A 24829-nucleotide genomic window follows, 5' to 3' on the forward strand; every position below is an offset into this window, starting at 1 on the left:
GGAGTTGCGTGGGGTCATGGCCAGCCCCACGGCGGAGCCGGAACGGTCCTGCGCGGCCGCGTTTCCCGCCCCCCCTCCCCGGGCTGTGACGGGGTGAGGGACCAAGATGGCGGCGCCCAGCGCCGGGGCGGCGGGGGGGCCCGGGGGAGGCCGCCCGCCGTCACCCCCCAGCAGATCCGCGACCTCATCGACGGTGGCATCGCCCTTGAGGGCGCCGGCCCCGACGGGTGAGGGGGAGCGGCGGGGTCTCGCTGGCATCGGGCCTGAGGGGGGCGGCCCGGCCGTGTGGCACCGGCGGCGGCGGGGTGGGGGGGGGGAGGTTGGGGAGCTCTCGAAGTTATTGGGGGACGCTGGGAGAGGCTGAGGGGCCTTGGAAGATGGCAGGAGTCGTTGGGGGGTGCTGGAGAGCACTGGCAGGTATTGGGGGTTACGGGGGAGGGGTACTGGGAAAAGAGGGCGCTGGGGTGTGCTGGGAGGGACTGGGAAGCACGGAGGGGGCACTGGAAAGTGGGGGCGCTGAGAGGCGGTACTGGTGGGACTAGGAGGTACTGGGAGTACTGGTGGGACTAAGGAGCACTGGGAGGCAGTACTGGAGGCACTAGGAAGCGCTGCGAGGCAGTACTGGTGTCACTGGGAGTACTGGAGGGACTAAGGCGTGGGGAGGCAGTAGCGGAAACTGAGAGATGCTGTGACACTGGGAGGCAGTAGTGGGCAGTGGGAGGCACTGGTGTGCACCGGGAGGCAGTGCTGGAGGACGCTGGGGACACTGGGAGGCAGTAGTGGGCAGTGGGAGGCAGTGGTGTGCACTGGGAGGCAGCGCTGGGGGCACTGGGAGGGCAGGGGCAGGTAAGTGACCTGTAGAGTTCTGGCGTCCCCGCAGCTTGAGTGAGCTGAACTGGCCATGTACTGGGGCTCTAACCCGAAAAGTGTGGGGTCACACCGCAGGGGACACACTGAGAGTCACAGGAATTACTGCGGGGTGCTGGGAAGTACTGGGGGCACTGGAAGGTACTGGGGGCACTGGGTGGCTGAGCTTTGGGGGGGTATCTGATTAAAGCCAAGTAACCACGATTGCCCTCAGAGGCATGGTTCACCCTTGACCCAACCATCCCTGAATTTAGGCCTGCGGAAGGGTATTGGGGAGAGGCTGAAGGGCAGCACTCCTCGCAGGGCTGGCATTCTGGGCGCAGACACCGGTGCCGGGAGCCGGCATTCCAGGTACTGGGAGCTCAGATGCGTCCCTGACTTCAGAGACATGCCGCAATCATCGATCTGGTTTCGCCGGGCTCAGAAAATGAGCTCCCGTCTCCTACTTGTCACATCAGATCCCCATCTGCCACTGCTGTCAGTCATTGTGAAATGTTTAATGCACACTTTTGCTTGTTGCTTTATATTTTTTTTAATGGGTTGATTAGTAAAGTAATTAAAAGTCAGAGCTTAGGAGCTCTGGAGAAAGGGTTCTTGTAAGGGTAAGCCTGAAGGACGAGAGGTTAGAAAGTGGTCTGTGCATTTTTTATTAATGAAATCTTTCCAGGACAGCACGGATGCTTCACTTGCTGACTTGCTGTTCCTTTTAGGAAGGACACGTCCGACTGGTCAGAATCGGCTAATGGATCTTCTCAAATGGATGCTCTCTCCTTGGAGTCCGCCAGCAAGGAAGCCTATTTCAGCAGAGTAGAAACATTCACCATATCCTTTCCAAAGCTGAGCTTCCAGCTGTCCCCCACCCTGCTTTGCTGTCAGCCTCCCCGTGGCTTCCCCGCAGTCTCCATCTTCTCGGAAGCTTTTCTTCTTCTTTGGCCAAAAAAACCCCTGGCCAAAGCTTTGCCTGGTCAACCCATAATTTATTGGGTTTTATCCTTAACGTGAGCACCCGCTGAAGTGGGCAGGCAAACCCCATGAGCTGTCTCCCCTGGTTTGCGCCAAGTATGGCTGGACTAACGTGGAATGTGACATGCTGAAGTGCTCCAGCTGCCAGGCCTTCCTCTGCGTGAGCCTGCAGCTCGCGTTTGACTTCAACAAGTGTACGTATGCCAGCGTCCGGCGGGTACAGGGGGTGGGCTGTAGGGTTTGGGGGTGTATGTGCCTCATCATGCGCATAAATGACTTCCATAGTCTTGTCCTGGGAGGTGCTGGGTGTTTGATGTTTCTGAAAATAAAGCGCCAGTCAAATGAATTTCCTTTAGTTTGTGAGAACAAACTTCCTGCTTCTGTTGCCGGAGATGGGTTAGAATAGAATAGTTTCCAGTTAGAAGGGAGCTATGACGATCATCTAGTCGAACTGCCTGACCACTTCAGGGCTGACTAAATATTAAATCATATTATTAAGGGCATTGTCTAAACGCCTCTTAAACGCTGCCAGGCATGGGGCATCGACCACCTCCCTAGGAAGCCTGTTCCAATGTGTGACCACCCTCTTGGTAAAGAAATGCTTCCTAATGTCAAGTCTGAACCCCCCCTGGCGCAGCTTTGAACCATTCCCAGGCGTCCTGTCACTGGATACCAGGGAGAAGAGATCAGCACCTCCCTCTCCACTTCCCCTCCTCGGGAAGCCGTAGGGAACAATGAGGTCGCCCCTCTTCCTCCTCTCCAAACTAGACAAACCCAGAGTCCTCAGCCGCTCCTCGCAGGACGTGCCTTCCAGCTTTGTTGCCCTCCTCTGGATGCATTCAAGTGCCTTAACATCCTTTTTTAAATTTTGTTTCCCAACTGCTTGGTCTGCCGCCCTGATCCTCCACTCAGTTTTTCTAATGTGGGCTGTTAGTGATGGCTGGTCACCAAGTCAGTCCGTTCAGGTGATCACATTGTGTAATTTAATTAATAAACTCCTCTGCTGCCCTCTTTAAACTACTTGGACTACCAGCAGTAAAACTCCCCCTCCTGTTGCCCTCGCTGAGCTCCCTGCCCGGGCCCAGCATCAGCTTCCTTCCCCTGCCCGCAGAGCATCGGCCGCTCCTGACGCTGTGAGGCGCAGGCGGGGAGCAGTAACAGCTCCCGTCTCGCCCGTGTTGGACAATGCGGGGCTGAGAGTGCGGCAGGAACGCCAGCCACCATGGTGTGCTCGGCCCCACGGCACGAGTGTCACTCGTGAGCCACAGGATAGCGACAGCCTGCGCTTTATCGCCTGCCCAGACCTTCACTGTCCTTTACATGCGTCTGTCCTCTGCAGAAAGACGTTTATTACCCCACCACAAAAAAGTGTCATCTCCACTTCTCAATTTTCTTGACTGCAAGTCCCTGCTGTCGTTATCTGGTAGGTAGCAGAGAGCGCAGCCCTGATGTCTGACAAATGCAGCGTGGGTCATTTGTAGTGGGGAGTTGCGTGAGCATTTCCGTTTGGGTCACTCTGAGTGTTGATGCCTGCTGTTTGTTTGTACTATCTTTGTTAAATAAACCTTGGCCTAATTATTCTGTTGGTAATCGCACTGGTTTAGGAAAATCTAAAATAATGAGAGGTTGGAAGAAAGGCTTGAAAAATAAATTGCAAAATAAATTATTTGATTCTGAAAGATGTGAAAAAGTTAAATTAAATATCAAATCTCTTTTTGGAAAGCTTGGTTTCCAGACATGGCTGTGATTTGGCTCCTACAGCCAGGGTGGAGGGGTCAGGTGAGTTAGCTAGGGACTGGCAGCAGCCCAGGAGGTAAAACTGGCAAGAGCAGGCGGTCCCTGTGCCCGTGGTTGGTTTGAGCTATGTTTCCACTGCGCTGTCGTGCAGCATGGCAAGCTCCCCTGCTCCATGGTCACTGTGCCTGGGAACGGGAGGGGATTTTGGCTGCGAGAAGATGGAACTGCTCTGGTCACGCTTGCTGTTGCGGAGATAACCCCTTGAGCCAGCCTGCCTTTGCTGCCGCAGGAACGGCCGCTCTGTGGTTGCCTGCAGGGAGGCTGGAGGTGCGGCAGCTCCTTTTGGTGGGGAGGGAGATGAGTCTGAGGTGAGAGCTTCAGACTCTGCAACCTACAGCCTCGGGTGGCATCCGTCAGCCGAGCCATGCTGAACAGGAGGAGCAGGGAAACCCTCGTAGCCTGGTGCCTTCCTCTCCTGGTTTGGTTTTCCCAACCATTCCCTGAGGAGGTGGCTCCGCAGGGGAGTTGAAGTGAGCTTTGCCTTGCAGATAAGGAGCGCTGCGTGGAGCTGAAGAAGGCCTTGTGCACCGCTCATAAGAAGTTCTGCTTCTGGCCGGACAGCCCGTGCCCAGGTTGGTGTCTCGGAGCCCGGCTAGTGCATGTTTCCAGCATTACTCCCTTTTTTCTCCCTTTCTGTCACTGCTCTTGTCTCTTGTTGTAGGAATTGTGGTTTCTCTTCAAGTTCTCAAAGCAGGCAGTGTCATCACAGTCCCCTTTTTCCCTGTGGGGACGATGAAACACACAGTGGCAAAGCAGCATCTCTGAGCGGCCTCAGCAAATAAACAACTGAGCCATGGCTGGAGCCCCAGGCCGGGCTGTACGCAGCCTCTCTTAGCCTTTGTGTGCCTCCGGGGCAGTTAAAATGCTTTTCGGGTTGTAACTGCGAGAGGGCAGGGGAGGCTGGATGACATGGGATGCTCGAAGGGCGATAGATCTCATCTTCAAAGCTGCGCTGCATGGGGAAGGGTGGTTGCAAAGGAAAAAGGCTGTGCTCAGTTTTTCTTTTAAAAGCCAAGAGACCATTATGGGGAGACCTTGGCTGGATTCATCTCCTCTCTTGCCCTGTGGGGTAAGGAGGGGGTGGGAAGGCTGGTGGCACAGCTCAGGCCTCCCACGTTTGCTTTCACCAGATCGCTTTGCCATGTTGCTGGTGGATGAGCCCAGAGCCCTTCTCCAGGACTTCCTGGACCGCTTTCAGAGCCTGTGTCAGCTGGAGCTGCAGCTACCCTCCCTCAGACCAGAAGACATGAAAAACATGGTGAGTTCCCGCCTGCCCCCGAGATCGGGTGCATTCAGGTCCTCAGTGACGATGCCGGGCATGCCTGTGCTGTGCAAACCCTGAGCGAAACAGTTGCGAGATTCAAATCAGAGACTTCAGCTTGCGTGTGTGAGTGGTCTGTCATCGCCCTGGCTTTCTCCTCGGATGTTCCCTGCATGGTGGTTTCACCTGGTGTTTCTGGAAGCACGTAAAAGGGAGTTCGGAAAGGCTCATCTGCTGTGCAAGTCCTTGACCAATGCAGGCACAGCTGGCTCATGTCACCACGATGTTGCCGGTGGGAAGTGGGCTGTAGTGTCCAGTTCCCACTCAGCACCTTTCCCGATGTGTGTGGTGCTCTCTGGCACCCGGCAGAAGTGATTTGGAGTCGCACAGACTCCTTCGGGAGCTTTCCCTGGCAGCTCCCACCCCTGTTCCTGACCTCCAAGCACTCCATGAGATGTGGCAGCCTGTGGATCACTCCTTTAGCTGGGATCCCACAACAGTGGAGACAGTCATTGCGTTAGATGGGATCAGGAGTTTGGGGTGCCGGAGGCTGCCCCGGAGCAGAGGTGTGGGCAGAGGCCTGTGAAGGTAAGGGAGCCCAGGGAGTGCGGTACAGGGGGGTCCCTCGTGCAAGGCAGTCGTGCAAGGAGGCTCAGCAGGCAGGAGGGAAGAGCAGGAGCTATGGCGGGAGAGGCTGGAGCATAGCAGCAGCCAGGAGCGAGTGTGGGATTGCCTCCTCGTAGGGACCTGGCCAGGCCCTGCTCTACTCCAGCCAAGTCTGGCTTGTTGGGCACTTGCTCGCCGGGAAACAGATGGCTCTCGGCAGCGAGAAGCCGTGTGGGAACCGGGAAACTCTTGATCCGTTCAGCAGAAATCACAGAGGTGTTTTATGGTTGCCACCATGGGCTGGCTGAGCTGTGAAACCCAGCAGAGCCCCCTGAGAAGAGACAGCATAAAGCCAACGGACGTATCACATCTCCACATCTGACTCCCCAACTGTCCCACTAGCAGCAAGGTGTGGAACCTGACTGACAGCCTTTGGGGACTCTCTTTTCTCCCTGTGCCTCAGCAATGGCCCCAGAAACACTCGCGGTTTGCCTGAGCACAGGCAAACACAGCCCCTGCTGCCTCTCTGGGATCGGAGGGATGGCTGGGGGCTGTTCAAGCTCGTGCTTGCTGCGAGCGGCGGAGCTGCGACCTGCTCCGCTGTCCCCGTGCGTGCTCGGGGGAGCAAACGGTGCTTGAACAGAGTCCACGCAACGGGGAGAGTCAGATGGGCACAAGGCAGGAGGAAGCCATCGCTCTGTGTGGCTTTTGCCTGTTAACTGGAGTAGGAGTGCTGAGGGTGCTAGCTTACGCACCCAGCCCTTTCGGGGAGTGAAAAAGGGATTTTTCTCCACGTAGGATGTGGTTTGTGAGTAGAAGCGGTGTATTTTATCAGACTGACTGCCAGCTCTGCCACCTTTCTCTGCCCCGCAGTCCCTGACGGAGGAGAAGATCAGTCTGCTCCTCCAGCTGATTGGGGAGGAACTAGAGCACAAAACGGAGGGAGAGAAACCACCGATGAAGTTTGCCACGGAAATCCTGCAAGTGCACGTTCCTGCCTGCATCCTAGCTCTGTGCGGCTGGACTTGCAGGTGGGTAGTGGTGTAGGACTGATACTGAAGTGTCTGCTGCGCTTTCTGGTTGCTAGTGAAACCTGTCAGAGGCTGGAGGAATGCGGATGTCCCTCCTGTGAAATGTTCAGTATCCCTATTTCACTATTTTATTATTATCTCCAGCTGTTAAAACTGACAGACTTCCAGAAACCCCAGTGCAAAGCTACCTAATCTAAAAGAGATGTCTCCCTGAGACGGCAAAGAGTCTGAAACAACTGAGCTGTCGGTTGCCCTGCTCGTTGCTGATTTAGACGTTGAAGTCAAGCCCTGAAATGTCATCCTCAGTAACGCTTTCGTTGCTCGTCAGGCCTGCGGGAAGGGAGGGAAGGTTCATGACCTGAAGGTTCGCAGCTTCCCAAAGCGTGTGCTGTGAGCAGAACAGCCATCCTGTTTGTGCCTGAGGCAGCTTGCCGAAGGTGAAGCGATCTCTTAGGGTGCAGACTGGAAAAGGGCTTACGGTGGGGAAGAGCGGAGCTGCTGCGGTGGCTGGGCAGTTCGGGGGCTGAGGATGGGGACACTCTTGGCTGATAGGCCATAAATGAGTGTGCTCCTGCTTCATGGCAAGCCAAAATGTAACCGAGCCAGTTTAAATCAACGCTATAGATGGGTTTTAATGGACTCGTTTTACTTCTTAGCACACAGTGCTACAAAAACAGTAAGTCTGTGCCTCAGCCCAGGGGTACTGATGTCTTGAAACGTGCTGGCTCAGGTACCTGCAACTGAGACCGTTCCTGTGCTCTGCCAAATACCTGCATCTGTTCTGAAAGCTGCGATTTTGCGGGAAGGGCCCAGGCTCGTCCCTGACCTTCTCTCGTGACTTGGCTCTGTCCCCACAGTGCTGCGTCTGGCTCCGTGCACCTCTCGGTGATCACCTGCTCCCGCTGCATAAGGAAGGTGGGACTGTGGGGCTTTCACCAGCTGGAATCTGCGGGGCCGGAGCTGGACTCCTGCAGCCCGAGCAGCGCACCACAGGCACCCGCCGAGCGCTTCCCGCTCGCGCCCACGTCTCCACGCAGGATGCTCACGCGGAGCCAAGACACGCTCCCTCTGGGCTCCGAGCAGGTATGGTCCAGCTCAGCCAGCCCGTGAGCTCGGGATGTCTGGGTGATATAAGGGCACACAGGAGTCGAGACTGATGTAGTTTGGGTGTCCACTGCCTTTTACCTTGAAAGAGGCTCATTTTGGTGCTGTGTCTCCAGCTGTAGGCAATATCTGACAGAAGTGGGTTGCTGCTGCCTTTGCCCTTGCCCTTTGCAGCTCTCTGTCCGCCCCTCCCTCAGCCCTGCTGTAGGAGAGCACAAAAAGTGCCTTTCCAGCCGGCATCCTGGGGCTTGTCTAACTCGAGGTGCTCCGAATCAGGGGCTGCCTTCACCCATGTCCAACTAGACACATCTGAGATGCTCCTGGTGTGAAGGGAAGGTGGCATGGCTCCTGCCAGGATGGCTGAGAAGGCTTTGATCTCTTGTTTGAGCTGGGTAGGGCCCCCCTGTCCCCTTCAGGCAGAAGACATGCTGGTGACCAGAGGAGCTCTATTAATTCCTTGTTCTTTCCCCACTGGCAGCACGAGAAGAGCCCGTCCCCGGCAATCTCTCGCCCGCGGGGTTGGGACTCTCCCATCCCCATGGACCGGGGCGAGTTGGAGGTGGCCAGCCCCGCTCTGAGGAGCCGCCCCGTCACCCGCAGCATGGGGCAGGGGGACAACGTGGAGGTGCCATCCAGTCCTCTCCGCAGAGCCAAGCGGACACGGCTCTGCTCTTCCAGCAGCTCGGTGAGTGACCTGGGTGCAGGCGCAGGGAGAGCCTGGATGGGGGAGGAGAGGGATCTGGGCAGGGTGCTCCTGATCTAGGGACTAGTGTTGTCCCCGTAGCCAGCTCAGGGCTGGTGTTTAGGCACGGAGAGGGTTTTATCATGTTGTTGGAGTCTGTTTTAAACCATGCTGTTGCTGTCCTCCTTCACTGTCACCTCCTCCCCTATCCAGGACACTTCTTTGAGAAGCTTCTTTGACCCCAGCTCTCAGCATCGTGACTGGTGTCCCTGGGTCAACGCAGTGGAGGGAGGCGAAGCCCTGGAGGATACCGCGACCCAGACGGAGAAGGAGCCTGCGAAGGCAGAGCCGGGCTGGCGAGTGGTGCTGAACACTCTCCTCGCCACCAGAAAGTGTGACAGAGTGCCTGAGACGGAGCCCGTGGTGAGCCTTGCGGGATCCCCAGCCCCAAACCCAAACGCTCAAAACACTACTTGCCCCAGGCTTGCCCAGGCCTGAAAGCCTGTGGGCAGAATTTGGGGTAGATGGGCTTCGTTCGGGCTGAATGCAAACCCAGCTGGGTGGCGAGGACCAAGCGTGTGTCTGCAGAGTCTCAGCTTCCCCTCTGGCTGTACTGACAGCCTCTCGGCCAGGTCTCATCCATTACAACGATGTGTTGTGCGCAGATCTGCTCAAGGGCTGCTATAAATAACAGCCTTTCCCGAGCGGCTCAGCGCTGCCCAAGATCCAGTTTCATTTTATGTCTCGATAGAGAGCTCCCGACCCTCTCTGCAGGCATCCTAATTGCTGGCTCCTGCGGCTGCCAGCCCCAGGCTGTTGGACCCGTGGGTTTGCTGAGCCAGGGGAGCGGAGCTGAGGCCACAGCTCCCCCTCCCCGAGCGGCTGCGGAGCAGCCGGTACCTGCTGCTGCCTCCCTGGGCCCCATTATCCGCCTGGATTCCTCCTGCCAGCTCCCCACTGCTTTGCTTGGGGCTGAGCTTCAGGGACCAGTGGAGCAGTCCTGCTTCGGCATTTGTCTTGGGGACTTCGTGTGAGTTGTGTCCCCAACAGGCTGGTCCCTTCTGGCTGTGCCACATGCCAGGAAAGTGCCAGCCGGTCGTGTGGGACCAGACACAAGTCAGAGGCGTGAGACCCAGCTGGAGCACGGGATGGTTGGAGTCCCGTCCTGCTTCTTGCTTGCAGTCACCTTGGTTTTCTCCCCTCCGGTTCTGGTAAATAGGGCTAATGAAGAAGAGGAGCAAATTGATGTCCTGGCAGCCAATTAGGATACTTCAGATGGATGTTTGTGGGTTTTTTTTGCTGCAGTTTCTCCTCGTGTGCTTTGTAGGCAGGTCGGTGGCAGTTGCAGGTCCTGTTGCGGTGCCTTAACCTCTGGTTGTCGCTTTGCTCCCTTCTCTCACAGAGTCTCTCGGTGAAGTCCTGCAAGGTGTTCCGCATTTTCCGGCAGTGGGAGAGCATGAATTCCTCCTGAACGGGCCGCTGCCTCTGGGAACCGCTGCCTGGCTGGCAGCACAGGGCATCGCGTCGGTCCGGCAGAGATCCGCTTTGCAGTTGCTCCCGCGGCAGCTCCGTGCCCCGGGGAGGGGATGTCGAGGAGGCTTCACGCCAAACACAGCCCCCAGCGGCTGCTGGGACCCCCTCCTCCCTGACTGCCTTCCTTGAAGCCCCCTGCCTTCACAAATTGCTGCTGTAGCCCTTGGCCCCGAGGGCTTCGACAGCCCCGTCTGGAGCCGGAACATGCCGCGGGCGCGCGGGGTGAATGAGGAGATGTGGTCACCTCGTGAGGGTGACCATCTTATCCAGCTGTGACCCGCCACCAGCAGCGCAGGAAAGTGATGCCAGGTGGGAATAAACATTTCACTTTTGTTTTTTTTTCTTACTGCTGGTGCGGCACTTCTTCCTGGGCCGGGATGAGCTCTGGACCTAGTATGTGGCTCCTGTATCCCTTGGGATGCTCGTCTTTGTGGGATCAGTGTCCGGCTGCCTCCCTGTCCTGTTTCCCACTCCCCGTTTCGTTGTCTCCCTTGCCTGATGCGGGCTCTTTGCCGTTGCCTCAGCCCCCGTACACGCAGAGATGCCCCTGGCCTCGTACCCCTGTGCCTGCCAGCGTCTGCCCTGGCAATCAGCTGCCCAAAGCAGATTTATTTGGGGGCTGATAGCCTCTCCGGAGTGATAAATCACCCAGGCCGGAGTGCAGGGGAGGCTGGAATGCAGCCAAAACCCAGGAAGAGGTGGGTTAGGGCTTCCCATGGCTCAGGGCCACACAGCTGGGTGCTGGGGAGAGACTGTGGAAGAGGAAGAAGCAGCCAAGAAGAGAGACTCTGATCTGTCGTCTCCATCCTCAAGGATGTTGGGGAAGGGGCTTTGTGGCAGGGCTGAGACTCCACAGACAACCCAGGCACAGTTGGACCTCCTCACCCCAGGTCTGCTGCAGCCACACGGATGTGCGTGAAGGCACAAGGACATGTCATTGCCTTCTTTGTTTGTTTTTTTGGTTTTTGTTTTTTTTTTTGGAGCAAAGGACCCCCCTTTGGAGGAAGACCCCTTGCCCAGTTTCCCCAGCCCCAGCTCGGGGGTTTCTTCTGCGTCTCATCTTGCCCCATCCCCTTTGGGCCATTTTCTGGCCACCCTGTGCCTGGGAAGGCAGCAGCTGCATTGGTCCGGGCTGATCGCTGCTCTCCCCGAACCCCAAAACTTGCAGGTGCGCCTGCCCACCCAGGGGCGGCTTCTGGGAGACACCCTTTACCTGCCAGCTTTTTGGGTGGGTGCTGGTAGGAAGCCCCCTGGGGAGCAGCAGGGCTTGAGTTTGGGTGGGTCACCTTCATTTCCTTAAGAGGGTCCTAATTGTGTGGCCCTAACGAGGAGCTGCTTCACCCCATGGCCATGCTGGGCTGGGAGTTGGGGTGGAGATGGGGGTGTCACCCCTCCCCACGCACACACCCTGGGTACCCCCAGCCCCAGAGGGGTGAGGATGGGCTGGGCATTGGCTGGGCTCTGCAGTGGGGCACGGAGGAACCCCTTCCCCAGCTGCCTGGACCCACAGATCCCCTTGTCCCCAACAGCCCCCCCCCCCACCATGCTTTCCCCTGGCTCCCCTCATCCCCCGTAGCTTCCCCCCAACTCCTTGTAGCTCCCCACAGCTTGCTATGGGTCCCTGTAGCTCCCCTGCTCCTCAGAACTCCTCTGGCTCCCCATGGCTCCCCCATTTCCAATGGTTTCCCACAACTCGCCATGGCTCCCCCTACTCCCCACATCTCCCCTATTCCCCATGACTTCTGACACCCCCCCCCACACACACACCCCTTGCCTTCCCCCTCCCCTCGTCTCCACTTTGCCAGTCCTCGCCATAGTCAGGGAACCACCCCACAAACCATGGGGTGCACCCACGCCGGGGAGGACGATGCCCCCATGCTGGGGTGGGCAAGGCCAGCCACCACCTTTGCCCATGCACCTCAATTTTCAGACCCAGGAGGGCTCAGAGGGCCCCCAAATCCCCTGTGCACCCACGTACGAGGGTCTGGGTGCTGCAAGAGTGGTCTTAAGGCATCCCAAAAGGGACAGGATGCTATCGTAGTCCCCGTTACCCTGAAATTATCCCCGTTGCAAAACTATGGTGTTACACAGATGAAATACAAGGATTTAAAGAATTTAAGAGAAAATCCTGATTTTTTTTTTTTTTTCCCTCTCCTCTTCTCCCAGTTATTTGGAACCTGTCAGGGAGCATCGAGGCTGGGGAAATGGGGGACCCTCTATCCCAACTTCTGTAGCTGCTCTGCTCAAATATAACCCCATTCCCCTTTGCTCCCCCCTAAATTCCCCCCAGCACAGCTCGCCTGGGGTGTGGATCCGACCCCCCCCCTCAGTGCATTACCTTCTGCCCCAGCCCGACTCAGGGCTGGAGGGGCGCATTGGGGCATTAAATGGAGGAAATCCCCCCCCACACACACACACTTGTGGGGTGAGTTTACCCCTTTGCATGGACTTTTTGGGGTTCCTCAGCTGCGTCTCCTCCCTGCGCGGGGAGGAAGCGTTGGAGCAAATTTTTGGGGTGATGCTGGGGTCAGGAATGCAGGATGTCCGCCCCGGGCGTGGAGGTGCCACGCCAGAGCCCCGCCGGCTTGAAGAGACACCCATTAGCGCCATCGTCACGCGTGCCGCTGTCACCTCCGGGGCGCTGGCGGGTGCCTTCCCCCATCCGGTTGGGTAAACTGAGGCACCGGGAAATGCTTTGCCGGTGTCGCACCGGAAAGCCAGCACGGGTGACTTGTGCTGTGAGGCCTGGCCACCCACTGCGTCCCTGCTTTGCGATCAGGGTGGGGGAGTTGGGGTTCAATGGTGGCATCCCCGAGGTGACGCTGGCCACCCCACCTTGACGTCCTCCAGGGTGGTGACGCCTGCGCGGTCTCGAACCCGCGGCCCCTCCAACAATTCTCCCCCCCCACCGCACTACAACTCCCGACGTGCCGTGGGGTGGGCGGGGCCGACGCGGCGTTGCCGGCGCAACCAATGGCGACGTTACGGGGCGGTGAGGTCACTACGGGTGACGTCAGGGGTCCAGAGAGAGGCTCCGGCAGAGGCGACCGGAGCGGGGCTCGCGGCTGAGGGAGCGCGAGGCGGCGCGGGGGGGGGGGATTCGGGCGGCGGCACCGGCGGCACCACAGGAACCACAGGAACCACAGGAGGAGGAGGGCGGCGGCGACAGCAGCAGGAGCGGCGGCGGCGGGGGGGTCCCAGCGGCTCGGAGCCCGGCGCCCCCCCGCTCCCCTCAGTGCCGGGCGTCCCCGGTCCGCGGCGGCGGCGGCGCTGACAGCCCGCCCGGAGCACCGGGGGCGGCCGCGGCCACCATGTCCTCCCCCAGCCCGGGCAAGAGGCGGATGGACACCGACGTGGTCAAGCTGTATCCTTCCCGCAGCCCCCCTAACCGCACTCCCCCTCCCTCCCCCCCCTCCGCCGGCAGCCCTGGGGGGCGAGCCTGCCTCCTCGGCCGGGCCTGCACCGGGGTGGGGGGGGCGGAGGGCACAGGGGACCACGCTCCGGTGTCGCTCCCCCCACCCCCCCGGGCGGCGGCAGCGCCCCTTTCTGAGGCCAGGCCTAGGCCTCTTCCCGGAGCTGGGGGTTGGACCTGTCGTCCCCCCCTCCGTGGGGTGAGGGCCCCCCTTACCGGGGCTGAGGCCTAACCCCCCCCTCCACTCTTCCCATATTTGGGGGGGGGCTTATCCCCATCTGTGGCTTGACAGCCACCAGCCGGGGTGCCCTGAGGGTGTCCCTGCAGGTGCCCCCTCCCCCCCCCCCCCCCCCCCCGGTGAAGGGCCCCCCAGCCTGGGTGCCCTGTACCCCCCCTTTCTGCCCTGGCCTGTGGCCCAGCCGCCGGAGGAGGACGAGGAAGGGGAGAGCAGCTCCAGCAGCCGCAGCCCAAAGAAAGGCTTTTGTGGTGTTTATTATTATTTACTCCCTGATTTCAGCCTGCGGTTCACGAAGCTTCTGGTGCCGGCTTAGGGATTTAATTTTTTGGGGGGAGCGGGGGGGCCCCCCACGGGGACTGGCTCGCAGCAGACCCATGGCTGGGTGACGGGGGGGGGTGGGCGAAGGGCTCCGAGGCCGGGGCCCGCAGCCCACCTCTCAGGAGGTCCCGTTTATGTAACGCTCCAGGTTGGGTTAGGCTTTATTATTTTTATTTTTTCCCCCCTTTCCGCCATAGATCTGTTTATATTTTTCCTCTTTATTTTTATTCTTGGCCCTTTACCGGGTGGTGAATCCCTTTTCTCTCTGTCTGGAGTGTGGGTGGCATTGAAAAATATCATTGGGAATTTGGTTCTAGGATTGTTTTATTAATAGTTTTTGTTTACAAGGTGACGGTGTGTGCTGAGAGGGGGTAGAAATGACAAGAGTGGCTGAAATGTTTTTCAGCTCTGTTGACTGAACGTGCCTGACCTCCCTCAGCAGGACTCAGGTCTGGTGGCTCTAACTTGGCGGTGTCGAGGGGTCGAGAAACGGGTCTGATTTAGTTTCCAGAGAGAGATAAACAAACTTACTTGGATTTTGTGTTGGGGTTGGTTTTTTTTTTGGAGGGGGGAGGGAGGAGTGGCACCGCTCCTGTTTGTGGCGTGAGGGTGGCTTATCGAAGGAAACTTCTGTTTGACGTTCAGCCTGCGCGTTTCTCTCTACAAAGCTGCTCTTCGTATATTTTTTGCCTTGTTTTTAAGCAAATAGGAAATGACTACCGATCATGCTTGAATCGGAGCTATTTTTATCCGGGGGTTTAAAGTTACACACATGTCATACTCTGCCGAACGCCAATTGCGATCGATGCTTAATCGCACCGGGAGGAGGGTCGGGAATTCCAGCTGTTTAGTGTGGAGGGGAAAAATAAAATCCTTCTTAGGGATAGTCTGGAAAGAGGTCTGGGCCAGAGAGGGGCCGAGGCCCAACCTGATCCGCTGCTGCTCTCCTTTCCCCTCCCCCTCTCTCCTTCCCCCCCCCCCTTTTTTTTTTTGTTCCGTTCGTAGCCAGCATCTCCAGCAATCGCAGCATTTTAGGAGACAAAGAGCAGATTTTTCTGAAGTGGCTTCCCTCGCTCTGTATTTCTAGCGGCGGCCGGGCCGTGCGGTGGTAGGTAGAAAGCCCCGAATATCTGGCATTCCTCCTGACGCTGGGTAGTTTCCGCTCTGCTCTCTTTCTCCCCCCTGACAAAAGAAACCCAAGGCTTTTCCAAAAGCGAAGCTCTTGTTATTGTCGGCGCAGCCTTCCCGGTGTTTAGAGGGGTGAGGGTTAGAGCGGTCGGTCTCCTGCGGACAACAAACTTAGGAAGTTGGATGTGTCAGATGACTCTCCTCACCACTCCTCCCTCCCCAGCCTTTTTTGTTTGTCTGCCTGACTTGCCTCGCCTGCCCGGGGTGAGCACAGCTGGCTAGGCCCAGGCTCCCGAGAAGCTTCCCTGGGGAATCTTCCTCTCTGGAAGCTGATTGGAAATAAGGATCTGGTTTGAGATGTGGGAGCGAGGAGGGTCTTGGTGGTGACCAAAGGAGAGAGGGCTCATCTGAAGGAATGCACTTGAAGGCTGCTCCTCCCCAGGGCTCGAGGGTTTTGTTGTTGTGTTGTGTTTTCTTCCCCCCCTCCTTTTTGCTGCCATTTTCATTACAGTTTCCCTTTTCAGCCCCTTTTCGTGTCTCCGATGGAGAATAATGGCATGGATTTATGGCCTGCCAAGGGCTACCTTTTTGAGTAGGGAGGGGGTGATGGCCAGAGTGAATAACACTGCTGCCTTCTCCTGCTCTGACAGGTTTAGGAGCCGAGTGGGGTCTTTTTATTATTCCTATTTTCAATCCTAACACGTCCGTGTCCTTTTGTGGATGCCTCTTTGTGAGCAGGGAAGGGGAGAGGTTGCTCGGCTCTCTGGGGCTGGAGGGAGGGCAGAGCTCTGTGTGTGCGTGTTAATGTGTTGAACTGATGTTTAATAATCGCCTGGACGATTATGTGCTGAAACTCTGAGTCACTCATTGTTTCTCTCCTGATCGTGCTCGCAACGTTGTGCAAACGCTGAGGAAGGGCCTGCAGCGGGGAGCCACGCTGCCTTCCTCCCCTCTTGGGGGGCTGCTGCCCCCCACCATGCTCGCTGAAGTTTCCTGGATGACCTGTCTACCCACAGAGCGGGGGGCACCGCCTGCACCCCGCCTGCAAGCACGGCTTTGCAGGAAGGCTCTGCGCCCCCCAAAACACCTCGGGGACCCGCTCGCCAGTGGCCTGGAAGCCCACGGCTATCCCACGGGCCTGCCGGGAAGCGCTCGAGGCCAAGGCCTCTCCAGGTAGCCCCCAGCCCAGATGTCCCCACCCCGGGGACTGCGGGGTGCCAGAGGAGGGGGATCCCATCCCCAGTTTCCCCCCAGCTTCGGGGCGAGCTGCCGGCCTTGGAACGGTGTTTGCAGGCAAGAGGCCTCGGGCAGAGCTCGCAACTCCGCGGATTGGCTGCTCTGTTACTACCCGGAAACCGGGGCCGGGGCGGAGCGAGCCCGCAGCTGATGGGGTGCCCCAACCTGTGTGTTTACACCCATGGGGGGGACGCACCCCGGCACCCCGCAACCCCCACCCCCACCCCTGGACCGCGGGGCGGCTTGCCACCGGCTGCAGCGGTTCCAAGCCGGGGTTTATTGTTCTGCTCCGGGGAGTGATACAGACGCTCCAGGGCGAGCTATTTGCAGCCTCCCCTTGGACGGGAGTTTATTTTGCGCTGATTTATTTTCCTCCTTTTGTGGATAGATGCTCCTGGCTGGGTTGTAGTCCCCAAGCTCTATTTTTAAGCATCGGTGCTAGAAAAGGGAAGTGTCACCCTGTTCTGTGCATGAAGGGAATTATAAATAGTGACCAGCTTCATTTGAATCTCCCTGTTCTGACCAGTTTACAGAGCTGAAGGTTTGTAATGCGCGCCGGAGCTACCGGGGAGCGTAATACACGGAGCGTTGCGCTCCCTTTTAATTTTAGGCTCGGCCTGAGTCAAGGAGAATAAAGGTACAAAGCTCCTTAGTTTACCTGTGGAGTATTTTGTAATCGCAAAACTCCCCGTGTTTGCTCCGCTGAGATCAGCTGAGGCAAAGGGTAGGACACAGTTTACATTTGGGATAAATTCCTTTTTATGTTCATTATAGGCTTACACCGCACTTATCATCCTACTTGAACACCTTCCAAGAGTCGCGTTGAGCAATAGGACGGTCACGTGGCTTTGTTCTCTTTGGCCTGTCCCCAGGGGAAGAGCATGTGCGCTGGAATGTCTTGTTTTGGTAGGGTTTGGTGGTGTTTTGTTGTTGGGTTTTTTTTAAAGGATAGACATTTCTGGAAACTTTTACGAGTCAGAATGTAAATTTTAAAATGTCACTCTACACTTCTTTCTGCTCTACTTCTGGGGCTCCGTTTTAATGAGGCCTCCAGGGATGAGGGTAATCGCGTGGTGGTACTTCAAAACGCGCAAAGATATGGCAACGGCCCCATTTCAGAACTGGGAGAGCCCCCCGCTTCCCCCAAAGCAGTCAGAAATGCTGGCACAGGTTGCGGCTTATAAATAAAATCCAGTTAAACACGGCTCAGAACGTATAGTGCTACCTGCCGTTACAAGAACTTTAAATCCGCGGATCCAAAACCAGACCAACTAGAGGAAAAAAATAAATCATCTTTGTTGCCTAAATGACAACTTTCAAGGGTATCATCTTGCTGCTTTTAGAGCTGAATGCGGCGTTTTTGCTGGCGGATGGATTTTTTTTTTCCCCCAAAAGAAGGACGGGCTCTTGGCTGGAACTGTAAGTTCACTCTTCCATTGTTGCCTTGTCAGTTTGATCGTGGAAGCTATTGAAGCTCGGGCTTGTTGAACAGACCTGAAAGCGCAGTGCACCTGCTTAATCATATAATTGCGATGGTCATTGAGATGAAACTGTAGAATATGAATTCGGTTAAGACGGCTGGGAGCATAGTGCCTGTTCTAGCTTGACATCCCGGCCCTATTTAAAATAAGAAAAATGAAACCTTTGTATCGCTCTGCGTTTGGGTAATTTTAACTGTTTCTCCATCTCATTCCCCAGGCTTGGAGCGGTGATTTTGGTATTGTGAATAGTATGGCAGTCGTCTTTAGGATTATGCTTATGGTACCCAGTTCTTAAGACTAAACTGGTATTAGATTAGTAAATGCTGATTAAACAAATCGTGGAGGCTGTTTCTTTGTAGTAACCGTTTAAAAAAAAAAAGCGCACGCAGGATTTCAGTAAAACAAGTGTCTTGCCGTGTAAAATGGTGTCCCTGCTCTCCTTTCTGCTGCTGTGTCTAGAAGGGCGTGCTTGATATTTCTTCTGTCTTTTCTGGTGAAGCTATGCTGTGATCTAGGCAGGCTTGGATTTGTAGTAGGTGATTTGTTTTTAAGTGTCATCACGACTATCTTACAATCCCGGCAAGCTTTTGGAAACACGTCTTGCTGAGTGCACTCCCACGTGTTCAACATTTCTTAGCAGCAGCAGCCAATAACGTTAGCTTCAAGCATGGCTGCGAATCTTGCAAACCCTTTAAAGTCTTAATATGTAGGATTAAGCAGAAGATGCCCCCTGATGAGGCTCTGCATTGTTTCATTTGCCAGGGAAATATTACATTTAATCTTCATGTAAGTACAGCTTGCGTTTTGTCCTTGTTCTGGTTATCGCTTTGCACTGGCATTAAAATTACGTTCTTTTTTTTTAAAAACATAAAAAGCAATCTTATGAAAAGCTTGTAAGCAAAGCCTTGAGGTTGCTGGACGCTTGCTTTGTTGGTGGCAAGCAGGAGGAGCTGCCCCATGTTACACTGCCGCCTTCCTCTCTTGAGCTCGTGGAAAGCAGAGGCGTGCTCTTTCCCAGTGTTTTCTTACTTTGTTTTTAGAACATCGATTAATCGCTCCTTCAAATACCTGCTTAATTGCTGTCTTAACCTTGTGCCTACCTGTTGCACGTGGAGCAGGTTGAGCAGACTGTGAATCTGGAAGCCGAGGGAGTAAATCCTGCACGGTGCCGAGTGCCTCCTTCGGAGGGCTGGGCGGGCGCGGAGCTCGCACCTCGCCGCTGGATCGCTCTGGGAGAAGGTGGTGGCACCTCGCTCCTTGGAGGTTCTGGGTTTGCTGCCTCCGTGGGAATGCCGGCAGCGCGAGGGGGAGATGCCCGAGGACAGCGGGGGCTGCCTGAGGGCAAGGTGGCGGTTGGCAATCCTGCCCTCCTCCCGAAGGCACAGCTCGCTGCACAGGCTTTCACTTCTTGGGCGGGATCCCGTTCTTGGAGCCCTCTGCCCTTCCCTGCCCTGTATCCTGTTGCAAGCAAAAGAGTGCTTAAATGAAGAGCCCTGATAGACTTTTCTCCCTGATTGTTTTTGATTTTTTTTTTCCCCCCCCTCCTTCAAGCAAGGTAAAGCAGCAGGAATTGGGCTGTTAGGAAGGGAAGGGTGCATCTGAAACCACCCCAGCTTAGCGTGGTTGCTGGTTGCAGTACAACTTAATGTTCTCGGCACCTGTTGGTACTTGGTGCCCTTCTTAAACCGTGATTTAATCGGAGTCATAACCAGGATAAACACATAACAGGTTGTTGTTAAGGCAGGAGAGTGCCCACAGTTAAAGCGACAGGCTCCCATATGGAGTGGGTTCCCAGCCAAATAGCTATCCATGCTACTGTTTGCTTAAATTAGAGGTGATGTGATGCTGAGGGAGAGGTGTCTGAATTTTCCGCTTTGCTTTCCTGTGGTTCTGGTCATTATTCTGGCAGCAAAGATGAGAGATTGCTGAATAACATTTTTTTTTAATATCGAATGTGAATTATATACGTGAGTGTGCGTATAGGAGTTCAGCGTTTCATTGTGTGTGTCTTACTGTGTGCATTCAGCTTCCCTCCTTTCACTCCCTCCATTTTCCCGGCGGATTTTGTCCATGTATTTCTGGAATAATGAACATAGAGCGTTGCTCTTTGTTTTTCTTCACCAAAATAGAGCTCGCGTGACTGAAGAATCATACGACCTTGCCATCTCTAGTTTCTACTAGGTCATGCAGCCTGTGTGCCGGTGCCTGTCGATTCTAGCAGGGAGCTTGCGGACAAACTGCCCTTGCCGTTAGAAAACTCCCAGTGTGATGGATCTTCTACCACATCCCAGGGAAATGGTCCGAGTTAGTTTTATTGCTGGCAGAACCATATGGTTCTCATGTTCCGTCCCCCCCCTAATTTTTTATTCCTTTTTTCCACCTTCTTGGGATGTTCAGAATTGTTTGTTCCTTGACGCTGATACACTTTGCATACTGGTCAGCCGTTGCAGAGAAGTACAAGCACTCACTCATCACTAAGGCAATCTCTGCTTAGTCTTTGCCAGGCTCTTCCCTCTCCTGTCCCTGCTCAGTCCCTTCAGCCTTATGACCACTCACCTCTAAGTGCTATCTCCTCATCTTCGGTCTCCATCTTCTTCCAGTTCCTCAGCCTCTCTGATAATGATCTGTCTGAGATTAAGGGTGGATTTAGTCTCTTGGAAAAAGATGATTTCACTGCCTCTTGGGCTTGTGTAGCCATTAAAGATTCTCTGCAAACTGGGGCTAGTACTGGATTCAGGACTAAGATACCTTTTTTGTTTGTTTGGTAACTGTTGCAGCTTCCAAGAGCTGTCCTCTAGTCTTAAATCATTTGACTCATTCCCTGGAGCAAATTGATTCAGCCTTCCAAGAGAAGCCAAATCACTCACAGTCCATTTTCTTGACATTAGGTGTTTCAAATCAGGTAGAGGGGTGGATCTGCGTGTATCGTTTTTAAATTGAGGTGGTGGTCTGTCGACTCTAATCCCTTTTAAACTGTAAATTACAAAGCACGCCTGTATATTCTGCATGATCCACATACAGGAAAGCAGAGGAGATGGTGTAGACTTCCAGATATTAGTGACTCAGGATAGCCATTTTCGATCGTTTTCAGAGGGTCAAATGCTGCTTTCCAGAAATGATTGCATTTCGCTGCTGCATGCTTTCCTTGGACTAAATGCTAGAAGCGTAAAATATTTTCTTTGAGATTGTACAAATAGAGTGTCTGGGTGGATTATTCTGAAATGTTTTGCGCTATCTGGCTGTAGCTGGCTTTAATTTTTTTTTGTGATGCTCCCTTAAAAATGAATGTTTTAAATTTGTGTTAATGTTTTCATTAGGAAAAGTCTGCATTTATGACAGTTGCTGCCCTTTAGGGGAGCTTAACCCTGGAGGCATTTGTCATCCCCTGTGAAAGGTTGAGATTAAAAGTTGACAGTTGATTGTTAGATAAATTTTGCATTATTTCCAAATTCCAGTGGGCTTTTCACCTGGCCTTGAGCTCTCTCTCCTGTGAGAGCAGTGGTGGGGGACTAAGCATGTAAATTATAGATGTGCAAATCATTGCTGCCTTCCCGACTGCCTGGGTACTCTCCGTGTAACAGCTGATTGTTTCTAGTCAGTCGTCTGTGGACTTTTTATAATGACTGTATTGGGACAGACTATATTTGAACGGAGGTGAACAAGAGGGGATGAGGTAGTGGTATACATAATGAATGAATGGTATTGAGAGAGGATGAATAGTGTCCAGTCTGCCTGCTCCCGGCCCCTGAGCAAGGTATGACATTGAAAGGTAAGCTTAAGCATGTTTGCCCTGGAGAGAGAGACTCTAGCAGGCCGTAAAGTCTGAGATTTTGACTAAAACCAAACAGGGTTTAGGACAGGATCAGGTACTTAGGCAGTTATCAAGCATACCCCCTGAAAAAGGTAAAAATCAGCGTGCGGCACTAAAGCAGGCCTGCGCGTCCCTGATTAACCTCTGGCGTGGTAGATTAATAGATGCAAAGTTGAAAAGATTGATCAATTATTAACTTAAGCACTTTGGCATTTCTTGGTGGGCTGTGTTGCTTTCTTTTGTCTTGACGGTGGCAGGACCAGGCGTGCTCTGGAGCTGCGAAGCGACGTGTTGGGGCAGGGGCGAATGTCCGATGAGACACCCATTCTTTTGCAGCAGAAAAGCTGGATGAGAACATAAACCCAGGTTGTCTGCTGAGGTCTGACCAGAAGCTGAAAATCATTTTGCTCTTAGAGGTGTTTCTAGATCGAAATGGTCTTCTAAAACTGTGCTACGAAGCTATTCAATCAGCAGTGTGGACATGGTTGAAGAGTTAAGACTCATCTTGGTTTTAGGGGCTCCTTTAAGTCTTGCTCACTCAAGTGTGAATGGTTTGAAGCCAGATCTTTTTTTGTTTTGAAAAGAACCAGGTTTGGCTTTTAAATGCATTTGGGGAGGGAAACTGTCGGCTTTTTAAAACACAGCATCAGCCGCGGGAGATCTGCACTGAGAGGAACCTGGTGCTTTTGAAACCTGGAGGAACAGAACATGGCAGGGAGTTGGTGATAGATGAAGTCCAAAACTTGCCTTCGTGTCCTGGCTGTTCCCAAACTGTTTTGTTTGGGGGAAGTCCTTCTGCTCCCCCCTGCCCCTTTTTTTCTTTTTCTTTCTTTTTAGGGGTGGGGAGAGGTTTCTCCCTGATGATACATTCAATGAAAGCTGCTTCATCAGGGGACGCTGGTGGAAGCTAATGCTCTATTACACTCTCCTTTCTGCTGAAGGCAAATGAAACTGGTTATGTTTTTCTCCTGTCTAATACCATTAATTCAGACTCACTGACCTTCCCCCTCAAATCTTCAAAGCCAACACAGCTGAATATGAATGTGTGCGGAGTGCTGGTTTCACGTAGCAGCAAGGCAAGTTTTAAACCTCGCAATAACTGGGCTGTTTTCATGCTGAGCTCATGTTCTGCGTGAGAGATGTGTCCGTGTCGATGGTACTTGGGAGCAGTCCTCCATAGTGGTGCGTTGCCGTACTTCTTGAAGGTATCTGCTTCGTGCTTGGCGGTGGTGGTGGCAGTTGCAGTTCGCTTGGACAAGAACAACATGTTGTGGACTGATTTCCGCAGAAGTTTTGGTGATGGCCTTGCTTTGTAATCCTCTAATTTGTATGACAGGATTGTAAAGTAAACAAGGCTGAAATAAAGAAACAACCCTTCTAGGAGTGAAGCACTTACCCTGGAAATGTCAAATCTAACTGTGATGTGACTCAGCATGGTTACACTGACTTACTCCTCGGTGCTGCCGAAGCCACCTCCTACTTTTTTTTTTTCTTTTTTTTGTAAAGGCTTTCAACCTGCCACTGTGTCAGTTGTGAAATGAGGGAAGCAGTGAAAATAAGGAAGCTACACGATCAGTGTTTTGTTTAACAAGCCTGGCATCGTAGGTAACTTAATACTGCTGGCCTAGGGGAGGAATCTGTGCGCAGTTATTGGGGTAAGCTTAGATCCCAAGAGGAGAATGTGGCTTTGAGAGTCCGAGAGGGACAACGCTCCGTTGAAAAGTTGAGATGTCAGAAATCAGATCCTTGTAACTCAGCACCGGAGTCTGCGTTCCTTGAAAGGGAAGGTATGTGAGGAGGTGTTAACTCACCCTTCTCGTGGCCGATAGGAGTGACTGCACCCTGCAAGTGAGCTTACGGCTAGTGCTGCTTCACGCTTTTTTAAAAATTGTGGACACCATGATGAACTCCTGTGTTTTGTGTAAAGCTCCAAGGTCTTGGATTTAAACAGATTCTGGCGTGCTTGCAACTGCTGAGAAAGTTATAAGTTAGTCGTGATCCTTTTTTTTTTTTTTTTAATTACTTTAGGGTTTCTGCCATGTTTTCTTTTGTTTGACGTTGGCAGTGTGACCAGAAGGTTGCCATGAAAAGGTAAGTTTAAATACTTGCCTTGTTTGGATCAAGAAGGAGGTGATTTTGCCAGTAAATAGCCGTGCTCTGCTAACTTTGCAGAAGGCGAAAGCAGTGCATTTTGCACGTGGAGAAGAGCCACAGCACTAGCGACTGGGGCGGGGGGGATCTCAAAACACTAGTTGTGGTTAAGTGCAAGGCTGAAGAAATCTGCCCCTGCGGTTTCAGCAAGTTATTTAAACTGCGAACCCCGTTTTAGTTATTGGTCAGTGCTTCAATTTCCCCAGCATAATATTGAGACTTGCATCTTGCCAAATGAAACAAAAAATACTGTAAAATTGAAATGATTAGCAATAATGTACTCTTAACGTTAAGCCCTTGCATCCATGAGAAGGCACTATTTTGCGCTTAAAAGCATGCCACAAATGTGCATATGCTCTGAAAGAAATAAGAAAATTTGCTGACCCGCTGAAATGAACTTGATGTTCAGTCCTGCAAAGCTTATTGACCACTGGGCAATTAAACCATCTGCCCATCCTCTGTTGCTGAATTCAATTTTACAGATTTAGAGTATAGATTGTTTAGGAGAGGGGTGTGTTTGATTCTCGGTGTACGTTGAAGCTAGAGGATTAGATTCTTGCGTTAGGATTCGGAGCGATCAAATGCCAACGTGGGAGCTCCTCTCCCTGAGCTGCTTCGCATTGCGTCCTGCAGACACATGTCGATTTGTGCAGGTCCTCAGGTGCGGTCCCTTGCCTCACCTTTACAGTGACTTCTACTTGCTGAAAATTTGTCCCTTCACGCTAACCTACTGGAGCTTTTTAAATGTCAGTTCTCTGCAAAAAGAAAAAAATCTTTCGTCACTTCAGCGTGATGCATCAGAAAAAGATCCAGAGTTAAGCAAAGAAGATTTGCCTGTTACACCTGTTTAGTCATAGCAAGAAATGTTTTTGGTGGGGTTATTGTCTGCGTGGGGATTCTAGCGAAGGTGATTTGAGGCTGTTGTGCAAAGGTGCCTCGAGAGAGCCCAGGTGCTGGTGGTGCCTCTTCTCAACGTTGTGCACGTGGCTTTGGGGCCTTACAAACTGTTTTCCTCCATTAGTTTTTCTCTGGAGTTGGTTGTGCAAGTGGGGATTGTGTATGAGAACAGCTTATGTTATAACCGCCTGGTTTGAGTCTGAACCAGCATCTCTGTCTTGTTAGAGCCAAAAGTTTTAGTCTGCTGATGAATATTGCATTTGATGTAGTTTCCTTTTTTTGGACTTCAGTTTGTCTGTTTGCAAGGGCTTCC

The 24829-nt window shown here is 53.8% G+C and overlaps 2 protein-coding genes across 3 annotated transcripts in view; both read left to right on the forward strand.

The window, feature by feature from the left end:
- The first annotated feature begins 106 nt into the window (after positions 1-106).
- ZC3HC1 (zinc finger C3HC-type containing 1) lies at positions 107-10190 on the forward strand. Its single transcript, XM_050899868.1, is given in 11 exon segments — positions 107-137; positions 140-227; positions 1578-1689; positions 1874-2024; positions 4116-4199; positions 4758-4885; positions 6368-6525; positions 7383-7608; positions 8108-8314; positions 8525-8734; positions 9714-10190. Coding segments are annotated over 11 exon segments (1464 nt in total). The 3' UTR covers positions 9783-10190.
- Positions 10191-12973: 2783 nt separating this feature from the next.
- Positions 12974-24829, forward strand: part of UBE2H (ubiquitin conjugating enzyme E2 H) — a 54275-nt gene continuing 42419 nt past the window's right edge. The window contains exon 1 of one of the 2 annotated variants that reach the window (XM_050899891.1): positions 12974-13208. In XM_050899891.1, the coding sequence (XP_050755848.1) occupies positions 13156-13208 (53 nt within the window). In that variant the 5' untranslated portion in view covers positions 12974-13155. The remainder of the gene's footprint in view (positions 13209-24829) is intronic. The other variant, XM_050899882.1, reaches the window with a different exon arrangement.

The sequence above is a fragment of the Gymnogyps californianus genome, chromosome 1 (assembly GCF_018139145.2).
Source record: "Gymnogyps californianus isolate 813 chromosome 1, ASM1813914v2, whole genome shotgun sequence".
NCBI classification, from domain to species: Eukaryota; Metazoa; Chordata; class Aves; order Accipitriformes; family Cathartidae; genus Gymnogyps; species Gymnogyps californianus.